Source organism: Triplophysa dalaica, chromosome 9, assembly GCF_015846415.1.
Source record: "Triplophysa dalaica isolate WHDGS20190420 chromosome 9, ASM1584641v1, whole genome shotgun sequence".
NCBI lineage: Eukaryota > Metazoa > Chordata > Actinopteri > Cypriniformes > Nemacheilidae > Triplophysa > Triplophysa dalaica.
The window spans coordinates 23,829,179-23,845,604 of record NC_079550.1 but is presented as its reverse complement, the minus strand read 5'-3'; the positions used below and the strand labels follow the sequence as shown (position 1 = coordinate 23,845,604).

At 40.3% G+C, this 16,426-nt stretch overlaps 1 protein-coding gene across 6 annotated transcripts in view; it reads right to left on the bottom strand.

The window, feature by feature from the left end:
* Window positions 1-16,426, bottom strand: part of LOC130428367 (cGMP-dependent 3',5'-cyclic phosphodiesterase) — a 102,709-nt gene that overhangs the window by 25,815 nt on the left and 60,468 nt on the right. For all 6 annotated transcript variants that reach the window (XM_056756339.1, XM_056756338.1, XM_056756336.1 and 3 more), the window contains 2 exons: window positions 7,280-7,369; window positions 6,394-6,482 (listed from right to left, as the gene is read on the bottom strand). In XM_056756339.1, the coding sequence (XP_056612317.1) occupies window positions 6,394-6,482; window positions 7,280-7,369 (179 nt within the window). The remainder of the gene's footprint in view (window positions 1-6,393; window positions 6,483-7,279; window positions 7,370-16,426) is intronic.

Here is a 16,426-nt window from a genome sequence, read left to right as displayed (position 1 = left end):
TTTCAGTCGTTGCGGAGCAGAAGAGAGAGAGACAGATGACACTTGTCTCACCCACACGCAGTTAACTAAAGTCCTGCTACACGCCAGTTCCCATGACAACATGGATACGTAGCGTGATTATACACTGGACACACACACATAGAGACATTAAGAGAGAGAGAGATGTTAGGATTTAAACTGAAAGGAATCAAACACAAGTTTGTGTGTCTGTGGATTTACTGACGGAATGAACATGAGAGAAAGTTCCTTGATGAACATTTTCACAGCAATCACAAACGTTCACATGAATTTATCATCATATGAAACACTCTTTATTCATTCTGTGACGCAAAAACTACTCTCTGTCTCTCTTTCATGTGTGCCTTCACATTAATCTCTCTCTCTCATTCTGTGAAAGCTGTTTTTCTCATGTTAATGGATTGATGTTGTTTTATGCTTGTGCGCACGTGTGTGTGTGTGTGTGTGTGTCTAACGGCATTTAAATGTCTCTTTTGTTTTTCCGTGATAACACACACACGTGATCTGTGATCACTGAAGGTTAAACGTGTTTCATTGTGGACGCAATCAAAGGTGTCGTCTCTTATCAGCCGCGTTATTATCACACAACAACAAGAGCACATTTCAATCCCGCCGCCTGTGCCAAGGACATCCAGCCTGAATCAAATTCTAATGAGAGCAAATATTATTAAAGACAACCTTGAGATTTTCCTCATTCAGCCTTGATCTTTTATTTATTTAAATCTCTTTTGAGCTCTTTCACACAAACACACGTCTGAAATGAGCTCTACACGTGGAAAGACCTTCACTCTGGTCATACAGATACGCCGCTCGCGCACATATCATCAGCTTTATGAAATATCACAACCTTTAGCTCAAGATTGTCAGCGCTTAAATGAAAATCCTCAAGCCTGTTTCACAGTGTTACCACGGTAACGCACTATCAGCCTCCACACTACGCCAAAAGATTCTAAATGGATGATCAAAAATCTGAAAGGAAGAAAACTGACTTTATATTTAGAGAGAGAGAGAGAGAGAGAGAGAGAGGGAGGGAGAGAGAGAGAGAGAGAGAGAGAGAGGGAGGGAGAGAGTGATATATATATAGAGAGAGAGAGAGAGACAAGAGAGAGAGAGAGAGAGAGAGAGGGAGAGAGAGAGAGAGAGAGAGAGAGAATAAGAGAGAGAGAGAGAGAGAGAGAGAGGGAGAGAGAGAGAGAGAGGGAGAGAGAGAGAGCTCTCTCTCTCTTTTTCAGTTTTCTTCCTTTCAGATTTTTGATCATCCATTTAGAATCTTTTGGCGTAGTGTGGAGGCTGATAGAGAGAGAGAGGGAGAGAGAGAGAGAGAGAGAGAGAGAGGGAGAGGGAGAGAGTGAGAGAGAGAGACAGACTGAGAGAGAGAGAGAGAGAGAGAGACAGAGAGAGAGAGAGAGAGAGAGAGAGAGAGAGACAGAGAGGGAGAGACAGAGAGAGAGAGGGAGAGACAGAGAGAGAGAGAGAGAGAGAGAGAGAGAGAGAGAGAGAGAGAGAGAGAGAGAGAGAGAGACAGAGAGGGAGAGACAGAGAGAGAGAGAGAGAGAGAGAGAGAGAGACAGAGAGGGAGAGACAGAGAGAGAGAGAGACAGAGACAGAGACAGAGACAGAGAGGAGAGACAGAGAGAGAGAGAGAGAGAGAGAGAGAGAGAGAGACAGAGAGGGAGAGACAGAGAGAGAGAGAGAGAGAGAGAGAGGAGAGAGAGAGAGAGAGAGAGAGAGGGAGAGAGAGAGAGAGAGAGAGAGAGAGAGAGAGAGAGAGAGAGCAGAGAGGGAGAGACAGAGAGAGAGAGAGAGAGAGAGAGAGAGAGGGAGAGAGAGAGAGAGAGAGAGAGAGAGGGAGAGAGAGAGAGAGAGAGAGAGACAGAGAGAGAGAGAGAGAGAGCGAGAGGGAGAGACAGAGAGAGAGAGAGAGAGAGAGAGAGAGAGAGAGAGGGAGAGACAGAGAGAGAGAGAGAGAGAGAGAGAGAGAGAGAGAGAGAGAGAGAGAGAGTAGAACTGAAGTATGGGCTAAAGATGAGCTCATCATCAGACAGATAATCCCTACATTTTCTTGAGATGTGTCTGAGAGGGTCACAGCTCACCGCAGGACTGAACAGGACTCTCTTTCTCAATTCAATATAACAATATTGTTAAATTGTAACGACACGCTCAGCTCACGTTTACATACGATACACGATGGGTTTACAATTACGATTGCATCACAATATTTCTAATGTGTTTATATATATGTATATGTATTGTACATAGGAAGAGTTTGGTTCAAAAATCTGAAAAAAAAATGCCAAAAATGGCATTCCAATTAATGGTTTGTTTTGATTTAAGCCAACAAACAAATAAATACAGTTAACAAACACTATAAAAACATGATAACATAAAATAACCTTTTCTAACAAACAGATTTGTCTCATTTTGAAACCAAACTCTTCATATATATATATATATCTATCAATACACACACAACTGGCAGAATATTTGCAAAAACATAAAAAATTTAGAGTAACATTTGAAAATTTGTTAAAGAATTGAATACATCAAGATTTAATTTAACCATTTTATATCTAGGATACATCTCTTAATATGTGTTTTGTGTTGCGATATGTGATACGTTGATTTATTGTTACACCCCTACAATCAGGGGTGCCGCCAGAAATTCTGGGCCCTATGGAAACCAAAATTTCTGGGCCCCCTACATTTTTTACAGATAAAATTTAACCCAATAAACATGCCCTGTATACTTAAAAAAAGATACTTAGCACATTGCATAGTTAAAATGTCTAAAGATGAGTACAAAGCCTACAAAAACAAGATTTTTTTTTAGAAATATGTACTTGTTTACATAAAAGGGAGAACATTTATTATCTCAATTGCAATTGCAAGCACAAGAGAACATTATGTATTGACATATACTTAACATGAACAAGCTTTAGCTGGGTCAAACTGCTCATTCAGGAAACATCAGCTACAGTAGAGACACGTTTTATTCAATTTTATATTATATTTTTCTGGGGCATTTTATTCATATTAAGAACGTCAAGTTTGACAGCATCGATCTTAGCAGCCGCACTGTCACTTCACAGAACACACGACACGGCAAACTGATTTTGTAATTTTTGAAGCGTGTAGATTACTTTTTGTTTTGCGAAGTTATCATCATGTGGCGAACACAGTAGATAAGACGTGTTTAGAGGCTTCAATCTTCGCGAAGTTTCGCGCTCAGGCTCACCTTGTTCGGCTGAGACGGGGACGGGGGGTGGGGGACGTGGGTGTGCAGCAGCCGCTGAATCTGTGTCTACGAGACATGATAACCCGTCCCGGAGACAGCAGAGATGTTATTATTGTTGGATGTAAATCATAATTCAGTAATTATTTTACTAAGCTCGCTAGATAAAAGCAGGTCATGTAGCAACAAAAATAAGTTTTGGAATACAGGAATATGGCAAGCTACCATCTTTTTGAAAAACTGTGTGACATACTGTCGACTTTGGCGTTCTCTGTCTTCTCTTTCCTTCTTTTCCTTCCGTTTTTGTTTCCCTGACTTTTGATGTGACGTGTCTGCGTGTGTCACTGTCTGCGGCAAGTCCAATAAGCAAGAGACGCTACACTAGCGAGCGCAGGTGGAATGAACCATTGTGAGAGGGAGCAGGGAGGGTTGTGACCGAAACAGTAAATACATTATGTTTTTTAAATATTAAATCTATGGTCAAAAAGGAACAAAATACACATTTAGTGCACGAGGGGCCCTAGAATATTTAATGTATGTATTAAAAAAAGAGAAAAGAAATAGGAAAATAAAAAGGGGGTCTGCTCTTCTGGGCCCTAAATCAGGCTGGGCCCTTAGAATCGTCCTAACCTTCCACCCCTTTACGGCGCCCATGCCTACAATATTGCCAAAACGCGCACGTGTATGTGTTTGTAAAACACACCATAACTCAAGTATACTCCACCATACTCCAAAAAAAACAATCTCTCATTTAATAAACACTACGTAACATAAACTCCTCCAGAGATGATGATGAAATATACAGTATTCACTCTGCGTTTCATAATCCTGCAAATCTATTTCAGGGATGAACTCTGAAACTTCAACGGCAGCAGGACCTGGTTTCCCTGGGCAACCTGAAATATAACTGTCAGTCATCTCAGGCGGCCAATTAATTAGAGTGAGGAGAAGTGGGCGGATCAGAAAGGCAGTGCCTGTGTGTTTGATTGACGGCTTGACACCGGAGCCATTAGTAGAATTGAAAAAAGTGTGTGTGTGTGTGTGTGTGTGTTCTTGTCAAGAATGTCTCCACTTCTCAGCGGCGCTCTTAATGATCTGAGTGTCTCACGGACTCATTTTTAGACTCGATGCCTTAAAGCAGAGTTTTCTTAAATCAGATTCTGAGTCTCTCAAATTGGCTTATACTGAATTTATAAATATCTCTGACAACAATGTACCATGCTTTGTTTATAGTGTAGAGTATGTGTGTTGTTTTTTGCTATTTATTGAGAGATTTAGCAGTACATCACACACTAAGCGTCTGTTTCTGATAACAATCTACAGACATGTGACATACAGAGTGACATCAGAGGTCAGAGGTCACACATGACTGATGTGCCGCATTTATCGAAGAGAAAGAAAGAAGCGGGACACAAAAGGAACGGTGGATTCTGACATTTTACTCACAAAACAATCTGTTGATTCATCAGGGCATGAGCTGACCAGACGTCAGTCACCATGAGCTTCATCAGCACACTAACTCTACTCTCCAAGGCAGAATTATATTTTTGGATGGGCATTGGCTAAAGTGAGCGGGCAGCTTGACTGTCTTGGCTGTTTATTTTTATTCTTCTGTCTTTTTTTTTCATAAACTTCGGCACATAACACGCGCAGCACAACAACAAACTACCACGTCTCAGTCCCAAACAAGTAATGCATTAATATAAGACTCATTATATTAATAATAATCTAATTTTTATTGATTTACCTAAACACATATTTTTTTAAATGTTCGGTAAAACGAAAATGCCCCTTATTTTATCAAATTAAGCACATTTATTTAATAATAAAAACTAAATATTTACCAAAACTTTAAATCGCACATTACCCTGTTTAATATAACGTTAGTAATTATTACTCTTTGAAAAACCAAAATAGCACTTATTTAATAACGCTCAAATGAAACTTTGCTGGAGGTTTGCTGGAGTTTTTTTTAAATAATTGTTGATGGAAATTTGTTTTCACATTGTTAGCTAGGCTAACTGCAAGCAAAGTGCAATGTGAAATTAAATGGCTAAGTCAATCAAATTCATTAAGCATCCAAAATGACATTTCATTTTTTTAAGATTCGAGATTATTATGATTCAGATTATGTTGAATACAATAATATAACAATCATTTAATAAATAAAATATTTTTGTAGATGTTTACAGTGGGAGTGGTTAGTGAAGATGCCGAATATCTCCTAAAGGTTTATAAGCAGTTCATGTGTAAATTTCCATTCCAATCCATTTTCAACCGCTTATCCGAACTACCTCGGGTCACGGGGAGCCTGTGCCTATCTCAGGAGTCATCGGGCATCAAGGCAGGATACACCCTGGATGGAGTGCCATCCCATCGCAGGGCACACACACACACTCATTCACTCACGCACTCACACCCTACGGACAATTTTTTCCAGAGATGCCAATCAACCTACCATGCATGTCTTTGGACCAGGGGAGGAAACCGGAGTACCCGGAGGAAACCCCCGAGGCACGGGGAGAACATGCAAACTCCACACACACAAGTCGGAAGCGGGAATCGAACCCCCAACCCTGGAGGTGTGAGGCGAACGTGCTAACCACCAAGCCACCGTGCCCCCCATGTGTAAATTTTAAACAGTAAATTTTCTTTTATCTCTAACGAGATATTAAGTTTACAGAGCTTAAAGTCTGCATGAACTGGAAGTTGCGCTCGTTTTTACTTCAGTATTTTAACACATTTCCGAGTGAAATGGAATTTCTAATGAGAAAAATAGTGGGCGTGGCTTTCGTCTTTCTCTGTGATTGATTGGATGTACAAAACCAGCCGTTGCATTTTGAAATGAAACTGATGGATGCTCCGCCCAAGCAGTCATACATACGTCATTTAAGTGCATTTTCTGATTTTAACTGAAGATTATGAGGGCACACGACTTTTAAAAAGAGAATGACCCACATGATAAACTATTTACAATAAACTCTGAAATATCTCATGAAATAATAGGCATTGTCATTTTTGATTGCACTGGGACTTTAAATCACATCGACTGTAACAGTCTGGGTCTCTTTTCTGGCCTTTTCTAGAGATTCCAGAGTGTACGGAAAATGAAAAAAGTCACATGTTTGTTTCAGTGTGATTACCTGAGCGTTCCCTCCGCTGGGATCTCATGGGGCAGATCTTCACATCTGAATCGAGACTCCGCCTCCAACAGGTACAAACACACAGACTCCTGGAAAACACACAGAGAACATTACACACTTCACAACACAACACACCCCAGTTAAACGAACATATAAATAAACGCATGTCACATACAGATTTCATCATGCGTTTAAAAGTGACGCTCCACCCAAATCGGGAAATTCTTTCATCATTTATTCAATCTCAATTTCTTCACAACACAACAGAAGATATTTTGAAGAATGTTGATAATCACACAACACAACTACATAGACTTCCATTGTATGAACACAAAACCACTGAGACGTTTCTCAAAATATCTTTTCCCACGTTCCACTGATGACCATCACATGAGAGAGAATACATGATGACAGGATGTTGATTTTTGAGTGACCTCTCTCTTTAAGGGCGTAGAGACATGACTAGAGATGAAACTAAAAACCATCTGTCAGATCATCAACCGTCATCTGTTCATCATCATTTTACACACACGTATTTGACCTCAGAATGCCTTCACTGTCCAATCACAATCAAGGTCCCTGGAGAACCATGACATTGGATCGTTTAGAACGTGAAAGATCAGAAAAACAGCTGAGGGATTACTGCTGGAATGAACCGGTAAAGCCATTAAACTCATGCAACAGCTTCTTTATTTATGAATATTAAAAAACATAACAGACCGTTAACTACATAAACATGTGAAATAAAAAGAAGTGATGGAGAATCCGGAGTGTGTGTTTCTAACACTCGAAGCTAAAAACACTCACTTGATGACTGCAAATGAAACATCAATGAAACCTAGAGGAGAATCAATACTCAATGTGTGTGTGTGTTTAGGCTTAGTACCGCGTTTGGTAGGATGGCTCCCAGCACATCTTTAATAGTCTTCTGAAGGCCGCTGATATCAAAAATGGAGGCCAACTGCAGCAATGCATCCTGGCGGAAAAAAACAGAAGAGTAGATAAATAAACAGATAAACACATAAATAAATGATGCTCAAACACTCTGAAGGGTGAAGGATCAATGAACGCCGTGATGAGTTTAATCTCCAGGCTGCAGAAATAATGATGATGATGTCATCTCTGACACACATGGCTGAACTCATCTTCCCCTCGGGCAGATGACCTTTGACCCCCGTCATATGACCTCATCATCACGGCTCATTAACACATCCACTTAATACAGGAACTGAACAACAGGACGAGGCATTAACCAGCCAATCAGAGCAAAAGAAACCACTTTCATCATCTGTTTTCTCTGGTTTGAATCTTAAATCCTTTTGATTGATGATTAAAACATGAAAGTAAACTCAGTCTCTTAAGGACCGTGACCTCACAATCTCTGAATGACACTTTTTGTTTTTCCTTTTTAAACACAATACATATTTTGTGTAATGTTGTCTGTGGTTTAGTGTTCTAGCTTGACCACCGTTAAACGTCTTCATTCTTGTAACAAATAAATAGCATGAATATATGAATTTCTGTGAATTTATAATGTTGCATAATTATACAGAGAATCAATGAATGGACGAGCAAGACACTTGATTCTTTCCTCTTCTTTACACAGATCTGTTCATCTCTCTCTCTCTCTCTCTCTCTCTCTCTCTCTCTGTCTCTCTCTCTAAAAGCCGTTGTTACACATAATCACACATAATTATTATCCATTATGTTTAGAATATTCCAAAAAATGACTCTGAACTCAATTATTATTCCAAAAATCCTTAGAGAGAGATCCAGATGCAGGTGCATTGTTCAGCTAACGGTTCTTCTCTATTCCATCTCTCTCTCTCTCTCTCTCTCTCTCTCTCTCTCTCTCACACTCTCTCTCTCTTGTCAGATCCTCACTGAGTGAAACCAGCAGGGATCAATTCAACAGCGCTGATCCCACTTTCAATTTACTGAAGAGGAAACCGCAGAGAGCTTTAGAAAACACACACACTTAACGTATCTCACTTGGCTTCAGCTGGTACACACACACGTGTGCACACGCACACACAACCCACACACACACACACACACACCCTATCAGCAAACCTGCCATGTGAGTGACAGAAGGGAAATGGGCTGTGGAAGACACACACACATCAGATGTGTTGTTATTCTTCAGGAGAGAGAGAGAGAGAGAGAGAGAGAGAAAGAGAGAGCATCAGTTTCACATGACTGTGAGTGAAATAAAGACTCTCATCTTCCTCTAATCCACTAACTAACATCTCATTCCTACAGCGGCCGCAGGATAAATCTCTCCGCTGGAGTCCGGTCTCTGTGGCGGTGCATGATGGGAGTCAAAGACGACACTGATCTCAAAGCTTTATTACACACAAGCCCCGTGGGCCCGAGGTCACGTTCTGTTATTTCAGCTTCCCAAATGAACTAAAACACGACAAGAGGAGCCGCTAGAGGTTTAACATTTAAATACCTCATGAATCCAAACCGATGAAATATTCAACACCAAACACGCCATGAGGTATACGAAGATGTGACACGCGTGTATGCCAGAAGCATGTATGAAATCAAATCTTCTAAATATTGAACAACACAACATGATGAGAACACACAGGATGTGTCTGATTGGCCGAATGATTCCAGCTGGTCTGAGTAATACCAGCATTTACACGCGTGACTCACGGATGATAAACCAGCGCGAGCGGTAAATGAAGGTGACGGCTGCTGAAGGTCACATGATGATTTACTGTAGATTCTGAACATCAGATGGATTCATCAGCTCCTCCGTCTCTTCACTCTTTTCTCACTGTGCACTTTGTTCAGCGAGACGTTATTAAACACTTTCAGATCGAATCTGAGTGAAGACAGTCACTCCTGAGGGTCTCTAGAAACCCCCTCTTGCATCTCTCTGTGACTTTTTCATTTTAGTTTCAATTTTTTTTCATCTATATGCTATTTATTACAGTATAGAACAAACACAGCAAATATAGTAAAAAAAGGACAAAAATACCAAAGTTGAAAATCTAAATTCTTTAAAAAAACTGTTTATATTTATACAATGTTTACTGTAGGAAACTGATCTGAGAACAGTAGAGATTTAAGATTGCAGGAGAGAACAATTGATGAGAAGCCGAAGATGCATTTAATATTTGTTTTGTTCACTGCTGGAGAAATGCTGTGGTATGATCTTTCCATTGTGTGAAGAACATCTGAAGAGCAGACATATGATAGAAGTTCAGTGTGTGTGTGTGTGTGTGTGTGTGTGTGTGTGTGTGTGTGTGTGTGTGTGTGTGTGCGAGTGTGTGTGTGTGCGTGTGTGCGAGTGTGTGCTGCGGACCATTATTAAATCCAGCAGAGCTGATTAACCTTTCCATCTCATTAACATTACACAAATGTCAAAATAACACACATACAATTAAAATGCGTCAGATGGGCAGGTCTGCTGTTTGTCTATTGTTTGTCAGACAAGTGAAGAGAAATGTGAAAATGTGCTTGAGTGTGATTACTGATCAGAATCACACTTCACGTCTTTAATCTGTGCTGTACACATGCTCCCATCATCAGCAACATTTCTCAAAAAACACCTGACAACAGCATGTATTTCTGTACTGCCTAACAAACAAACAAGAGAGAGAGAGAGAGAGAGAGAGAGAGAGAGAGAGAGAGAGAGAATCACAGTTTCTTGTGCCTACACAGCCCACACACCCCAATAAGAATAATGCAAAGTAAACACACACACACACAATTCACACTGCTAACAAATCCTTCATCATCTCACTGTTGAATAGTTACACTTTTACTAACACACACACACACACACACACACATATCAAGTGTTTAACTTTAGCAGAAAAATCTTTTTCTTTGTCTTGACGTTCAGTGAAAACATCCACACACAGATTTCAGAGCACAAGTGATTGTTCAGATATAAATACACTACATTAAACTTCTGTTGTTGAGTTTTCAGTGTTGTTTGTGGTCAGCTGATGTTCAGAGGTTCTGGTTGTTATTCCAACAGCGCTGCCTCCCCAGTCGCCATAGAAACACTGGAGACACATGCACTGTAGAATACAGCCAGACCAAATCATTTACACTCACAAACTACTGAGAAACTACAAACACACACACTCATCTCAACTCCACAAAAGAGAGAAACATTCATTGTACATAACACAAATATATATTACATTTACACAAGATCCCCTTAATGAATGTACGTATGTAATTGTAATTATTGAGTTCATTATTTAGTGATTCTAAATTACTTCTCATTACTCCATTCTTTTTCTTTTACAGTATATTGTTTATATAAATACTATTTTCACTGATAAGTTGAAAGTTATTTTTGTCATAATTTGATAATGCCATTAAAGCTGTTTTTAATTTGACAGAGATATAGAGAGAGAGAGGTTCTTGGACAAACCAAAAAAAACAATAGATGCTGATTTTAACATTTCATTTAAAACAGAGTTTAACAAAACACAGACCTAACCCATACTTAAAAAATATACAACAGCAAGAAGAAACAAACATTTATCTTTCACACATACGCACACAATAGATATTTTCTCTGCAAAATAAATAAAAATAAGAGAGGACAAACAGAAAGAGAGATAGAGAAAGAGAGTAAACAGATCGTTTCTTTAGGTTGAACAATGGTCTGGTATGAAAGAGCAGAATTGAGTCTGTGATAAATGAAGCAGATGATTGAAGAGATCTAATAAACACTCCAAAGCTGAGACAGAAATATGGACACCTGTTGCATTCTGGGATAGTTACATCCAGCACTGGTAAAATGAGCAGTTCTGCTGCTCTTCACACTGTGTACCTCACAGAGAGAGAAAGTGTGTGTGTGCGTGCGTGCGCGTGTGTGTGATGACGCTGTGAATCAGCAGATGTTTGTATTGACTGCTGTGTCGTAATTCACTAAAGAAATCAGCTAATGGACGAGAAGATCCATCAAACTCTCTGCTCACATTCCTCCGTAACACCAATGATTCAAACACACAACCAGACCGAACACACTTCATCACGTTTCTTTGAGATGAGCTGAGATTTCTCAACACTGATGACATGTACACAACACGAGAAACTGCACATTCACACTGACCACATCATATTGCACAAAAATACATACACACACACACGTTATATTCCTTTAAAGACTGACTCCTTCCTCTAGAGGAAAAGGTACGTGTGTGTTTCAGTGTGTGTGTATGTTTGTGCATGTGTGTTTCAGTGTGTGTCCATATGAGCATGTTTAAGTGCGTGTGTGTGTTTGTGTATGTTTGAGAGTGTATGTGTGTGTTTCAGTGTGTGTCCATATGAGCATGTTTAAGTGCGTGCGTGTGTTTGTTTGAGAGTGTATGTGTGTGTTTCAGTGTGTGTCCATATGAGCATGTTTAAGTGCGTGTGTGTGTTTGTGTATGTTTGAGAGTGTATGTGTGTGTTTCAGTGTGTGTCCATATGAGCATGTTTAAGTGCGTGTGTGTGTTTGTGTATGTTTGTGCATGTGTGTTTCAGTGTGTGTCCATATGAGCATGTTTAAGTGCGTGTGTGTGTTTGTGTATGTTTGAGAGTGTATGTGTGTGTTTCAGTGTCTGTCCATATGAGCATGTTTAAGTGCGTGCGTGTGTTTGTGTATGTTTGAGAGTGTATGTGTGTGTTTCAGTGTGTGTCCATATGAGCATGTTTAAGTGCGTGCGTGTGTTTGCGTATGTTTGAGAGTGTATGTGTGTGTTTCAGTGTCTGTCCATATGAGCATGTTTAAGTGCGTGCGTGTGTTTGTGTATGTTTGAGAGTGTATGTGTGTGTTTCAGTGTGTGTCCATATGAGCATGTTTAAGTGCGTGCGTGTGTTTGTGTATGTTTGAGAGTGTATGTGTGTGTTTCAGTGTGTGTCCATATGAGCATGTTTAAGTGCGTGTGTGTGTTTGTGTATGTTTGAGAGTGTATGTGTGTGTTTCAGTGTCTGTCCATATGAGCATGTTTAAGTGCGTGTGTGTGTTTGTGTATGTTTGAGAGTGTATGTGTGTGTTTCAGTGTGTGTCCATATGAGCATGTTTAAGTGCGTGTGTGTGTTTGTGTATCTTTGAGAGTGTATGTGTGTGTTTCAGTGTGTGTCCATATGAGCATGTTTAAGTGCGTGCGTGTGTTTGTGTATCTTTGAGAGTGTATGTGTGTGTTTCAGTGTGTGTCCATATGAGCATGTTTAAGTGCGTGTGTGTGTTTGTGTATGTTTGAGAGTGTATGTGTGTGTTTCAGTGTCTGTCCATATGAGCATGTTTAAGTGCGTGCGTGTGTTTGTGTATGTTTGAGAGTGTATGTGTGTGTGTTTCAGTGTGTGTCCATATGAGCATGTTTAAGTGCGTGTGTGTGTTTGTGTATGTTTGAGAGTGTATGTGTGTGTTTCAATGTGTGTCCATATGAGCATGTTTAAGTGCGTGCGTGTGTTTGTGTATGTTTGAGAGTATATGTGTGTGTTTCAGTGTGTGTCCATATGAGCATGTTTAAGTGCGTGCGTGTGTTTGTGTATGTTTGAGAGTGTATGTGTGTGTTTCAGTGTGTGTCCATATGAGCATGTTTAAGTGCGTGTGTGTGTTTGTGTATGTTTGAGAGTGTATGTGTGTGTTTCAGTGTCTGTCCATATGAGCATGTTTAAGTGCGTGTGTGTGTTTGTGTATGTTTGAGAGTGTATGTGTGTGTTTCAGTGTGTGTCCATATGAGCATGTTTAAGTGCGTGTGTGTGTTTGTGTATCTTTGAGAGTGTATGTGTGTGTTTCAGTGTGTGTCCATATGAGCATGTTTAAGTGCGTGCGTGTGTTTGTGTATCTTTGAGAGTGTATGTGTGTGTTTCAGTGTGTGTCCATATGAGCATGTTTAAGTGCGTGTGTGTGTTTGTGTATGTTTGAGAGTGTATGTGTGTGTTTCAGTGTCTGTCCATATGAGCATGTTTAAGTGCGTGCGTGTGTTTGTGTATGTTTGAGAGTGTATGTGTGTGTTTCAGTGTGTGTCCATATGAGCATGTTTAAGTGCGTGCGTGTGTTTGTGTATGTTTGAGAGTGTATGTGTGTGTTTCAGTGTGTGTCCATATGAGCATGTTTAAGTGCGTGTGTGTGTTTGTGTATGTTTGAGAGTGTATGTGTGTGTTTCAGTGTGTGTCCATATGAGCATGTTTAAGTGCGTGCGTGTGTTTGTGTATGTTTGAGAGTGTATGTGTGTGTTTCAGTGTGTGTCCATATGAGCATGTTTAAGTGCGTGCGTGTGTTTGTGTATGTTTGAGAGTGTATGTGTGTGTTTCAGTGTGTGTCCATATGAGCATGTTTAAGTGCGTGTGTGTGTTTGTGTATGTTTGAGAGTGTATGTGTGTGTTTCAGTGTCTGTCCATATGAGCATGTTTAAGTGCGTGTGTGTGTTTGTGTATGTTTGAGAGTGTATGTGTGTGTTTCAGTGTGTGTCCATATGAGCATGTTTAAGTGCGTGTGTGTGTTTGTGTATGTTTGAGAGTGTATGTGTGTGTTTCAGTGTGTGTCCATATGAGCATGTTTAAGTGCGTGCGTGTGCTTGTGTATGTTTGAGAGTGTATGTGTGTGTTTCAGTGTGTGTCCATATGAGCATGTTTAAGTGCGTGTGTGTGTTTGTGTATGTTTGAGAGTGTATGTGTGTGTTTCAGTGTGTGTCCATATGAGCATGTTTAAGTGCGTGCGTGTGTTTGCGTATGTTTGAGAGTGTATGTGTGTGTTTCAGTGTGTGTCCATATGAGCATGTTTAAGTGCGTGCGTGTGTTTGTGTATGTTTGAGAGTGTATGTGTGTGTTTCAGTGTGTGTCCATATGAGCATGTTTAAGTGCGTGTGTGTGTTTGTGTATGTTTGAGAGTGTATGTGTGTGTTTCAGTGTGTGTCCATATGAGCATGTTTAAGTGCGTGCGTGTGTTTGCGTATGTTTGAGAGTGTATGTGTGTGTTTCAGTGTGTGTCCATATGAGCATTTATAAGTGCGTGCGTGTGTTTGTGTATGTTTGAGAGTGTATGTGTGTGTTTCAGTGTGTGTCCATATGAGCATGTTTAAGTGCGTGTGTGTGTTTGTGTATGTTTGAGAGTGTATGTGTGTGTTTCAGTGTGTGTCCATATGAGCATGTTTAAGTGCGTGTGTGTGTTTGTGTATGTTTGAGAGTGTATGTGTGTGTTTCAGTGTGTGTCCATATGAGCATGTTTAAGTGCGTGTGTGTGTTTGTGTATGTTTGAGAGTGTATGTGTGTGTTTCAGTGTGTGTCCATATGAGCATGTTTAAGTGCGTGCGTGTGCTTGTGTATGTTTGAGAGTGTATGTGTGTGTTTCAGTGTGTGTCCATATGAGCATGTTTAAGTGCGTGCGTGTGTTTGTGTATGTTTGAGAGTGTATGTGTGTGTTTCAGTGTGTGTCCATATGAGCATGTTTAAGTGCGTGCGTGTGTTTGTGTATGTTTGAGAGTGTATGTGTGTGTTTCAGTGTGTGTCCATATGAGCATGTTTAAGTGCGTGTGTGTTTGTGTATCTTTGAGAGTGTATGTGTGTGTTTCAGTGTGTGTCCATATGAGCATGTTTAAGTGCGTGTGTGTGTTTGCGTATGTTTGAGAGTGTATGTGTGTGTTTCAGTGTGTGTCCATATGAGCATGTTTAAGTGTGTGCGTGTGTTTGTGTATCTTTGAGAGTGTATGTGTGTGTTTCAGTGTGTGTCCATATGAGCATGTTTAAGTGCGTGCGTGTGTTTGTGTATGTTTGAGAGTGTATGTGAGTGTTTCAGTGTGTGTCCACATGAGCATGTTTAAGTGCGTACGTGTGTTTGTGTATCTTTGAGAGTGTATGTGTGTGTTTCAGTGTGTGTCCATATGAGCATGTTTAAGTGCGTGCGTGTGTTTGCGTATGTTTGAGAGTGTATGTGTGTGTTTCAGTGTGTGTCCATATGAGCATGTTTAAGTGCGTGCGTGTGTTTGTGTATGTTTGAGAGTGTATGTGTGTGTTTCAGTGTGTGTCCATATGAGCATGTTTAAGTGTGTGCGTGTGTTTGTGTATCTTTGAGAGTGTATGTGTGTGTTTCAGTGTGTGTCCATATGAGCATGTTTAAGTGCGTGCGTGTGTTTGTGTATGTTTGAGAGTGTATGTGTGTGTTTCAGTGTGTGTCCACATGAGCATGTTTAAGTGCGTACGTGTGTTTGTGTATGTTTGAGAGTGTATGTGTGTGTTTCAGTGTGTGTCCATATGAGCATGTTTAAGTGCGTGCGTGTGTTTGTGTATGTTTGAGAGTGTATGTGTGTGTTTCAGTGTGTGTCCATATGAGCATGTTTAAGTGCGTGCGTGTGTTTGCGTATGTTTGAGAGTGTATGTGTGTGTTTCAGTGTGTGTCCATATGAGCATGTTTAAGTGCGTGTGTGTGTTTGTGTATCTTTGAGAGTGTATGTGTGTGTTTCAGTGTGTGTCCATATGAGCATGTTTAAGTGCGTGTGTGTGTTTGTGTATGTTTGAGAGTGTATGTGTGTGTTTCAGTGTGTGTCCATATGAGCATGTTTAAGTGCGTGCGTGTGTTTGTGTATGTTTGAGAGTGTATGTGTGTGTTTCAGTGTGTGTCCATATGAGCATGTTTAAGTGCGTGCGTGTGTTTGTGTATGTTTGAGAGTGTATGTGTGTGTTTCAGTGTGTGTCCACATGAGCATGTTTAAGTGCGTACGTGTGTTTGTGTATGTTTGAGAGTGTATGTGTGTGTTTCAGTGTGTGTCCATATGAGCATGTTTAAGTGCGTGCGTGTGTTTGTGTATGTTTGAGAGTATATGTGTGTGTTTCAGTGTGTGTCCATATGAGCATGTTTAAGTGCGTGCGTGTGTTTGTGTATGTTTGAGAGTGTATGTGTGTGTTTCAGTGTGTGTCCATATGAGCATGTTTAAGTGCGTGTGTGTGTTTGTGTATGTTTGAGAGTGTATGTGTGTGTTTCAGTGTCTGTCCATATGAGCATGTTTAAGTGCGTGTGTGTGTTTGTGTATGTTTGAGAGTGTATGTGTGTGTTTCAGTGTGTGTCCATATG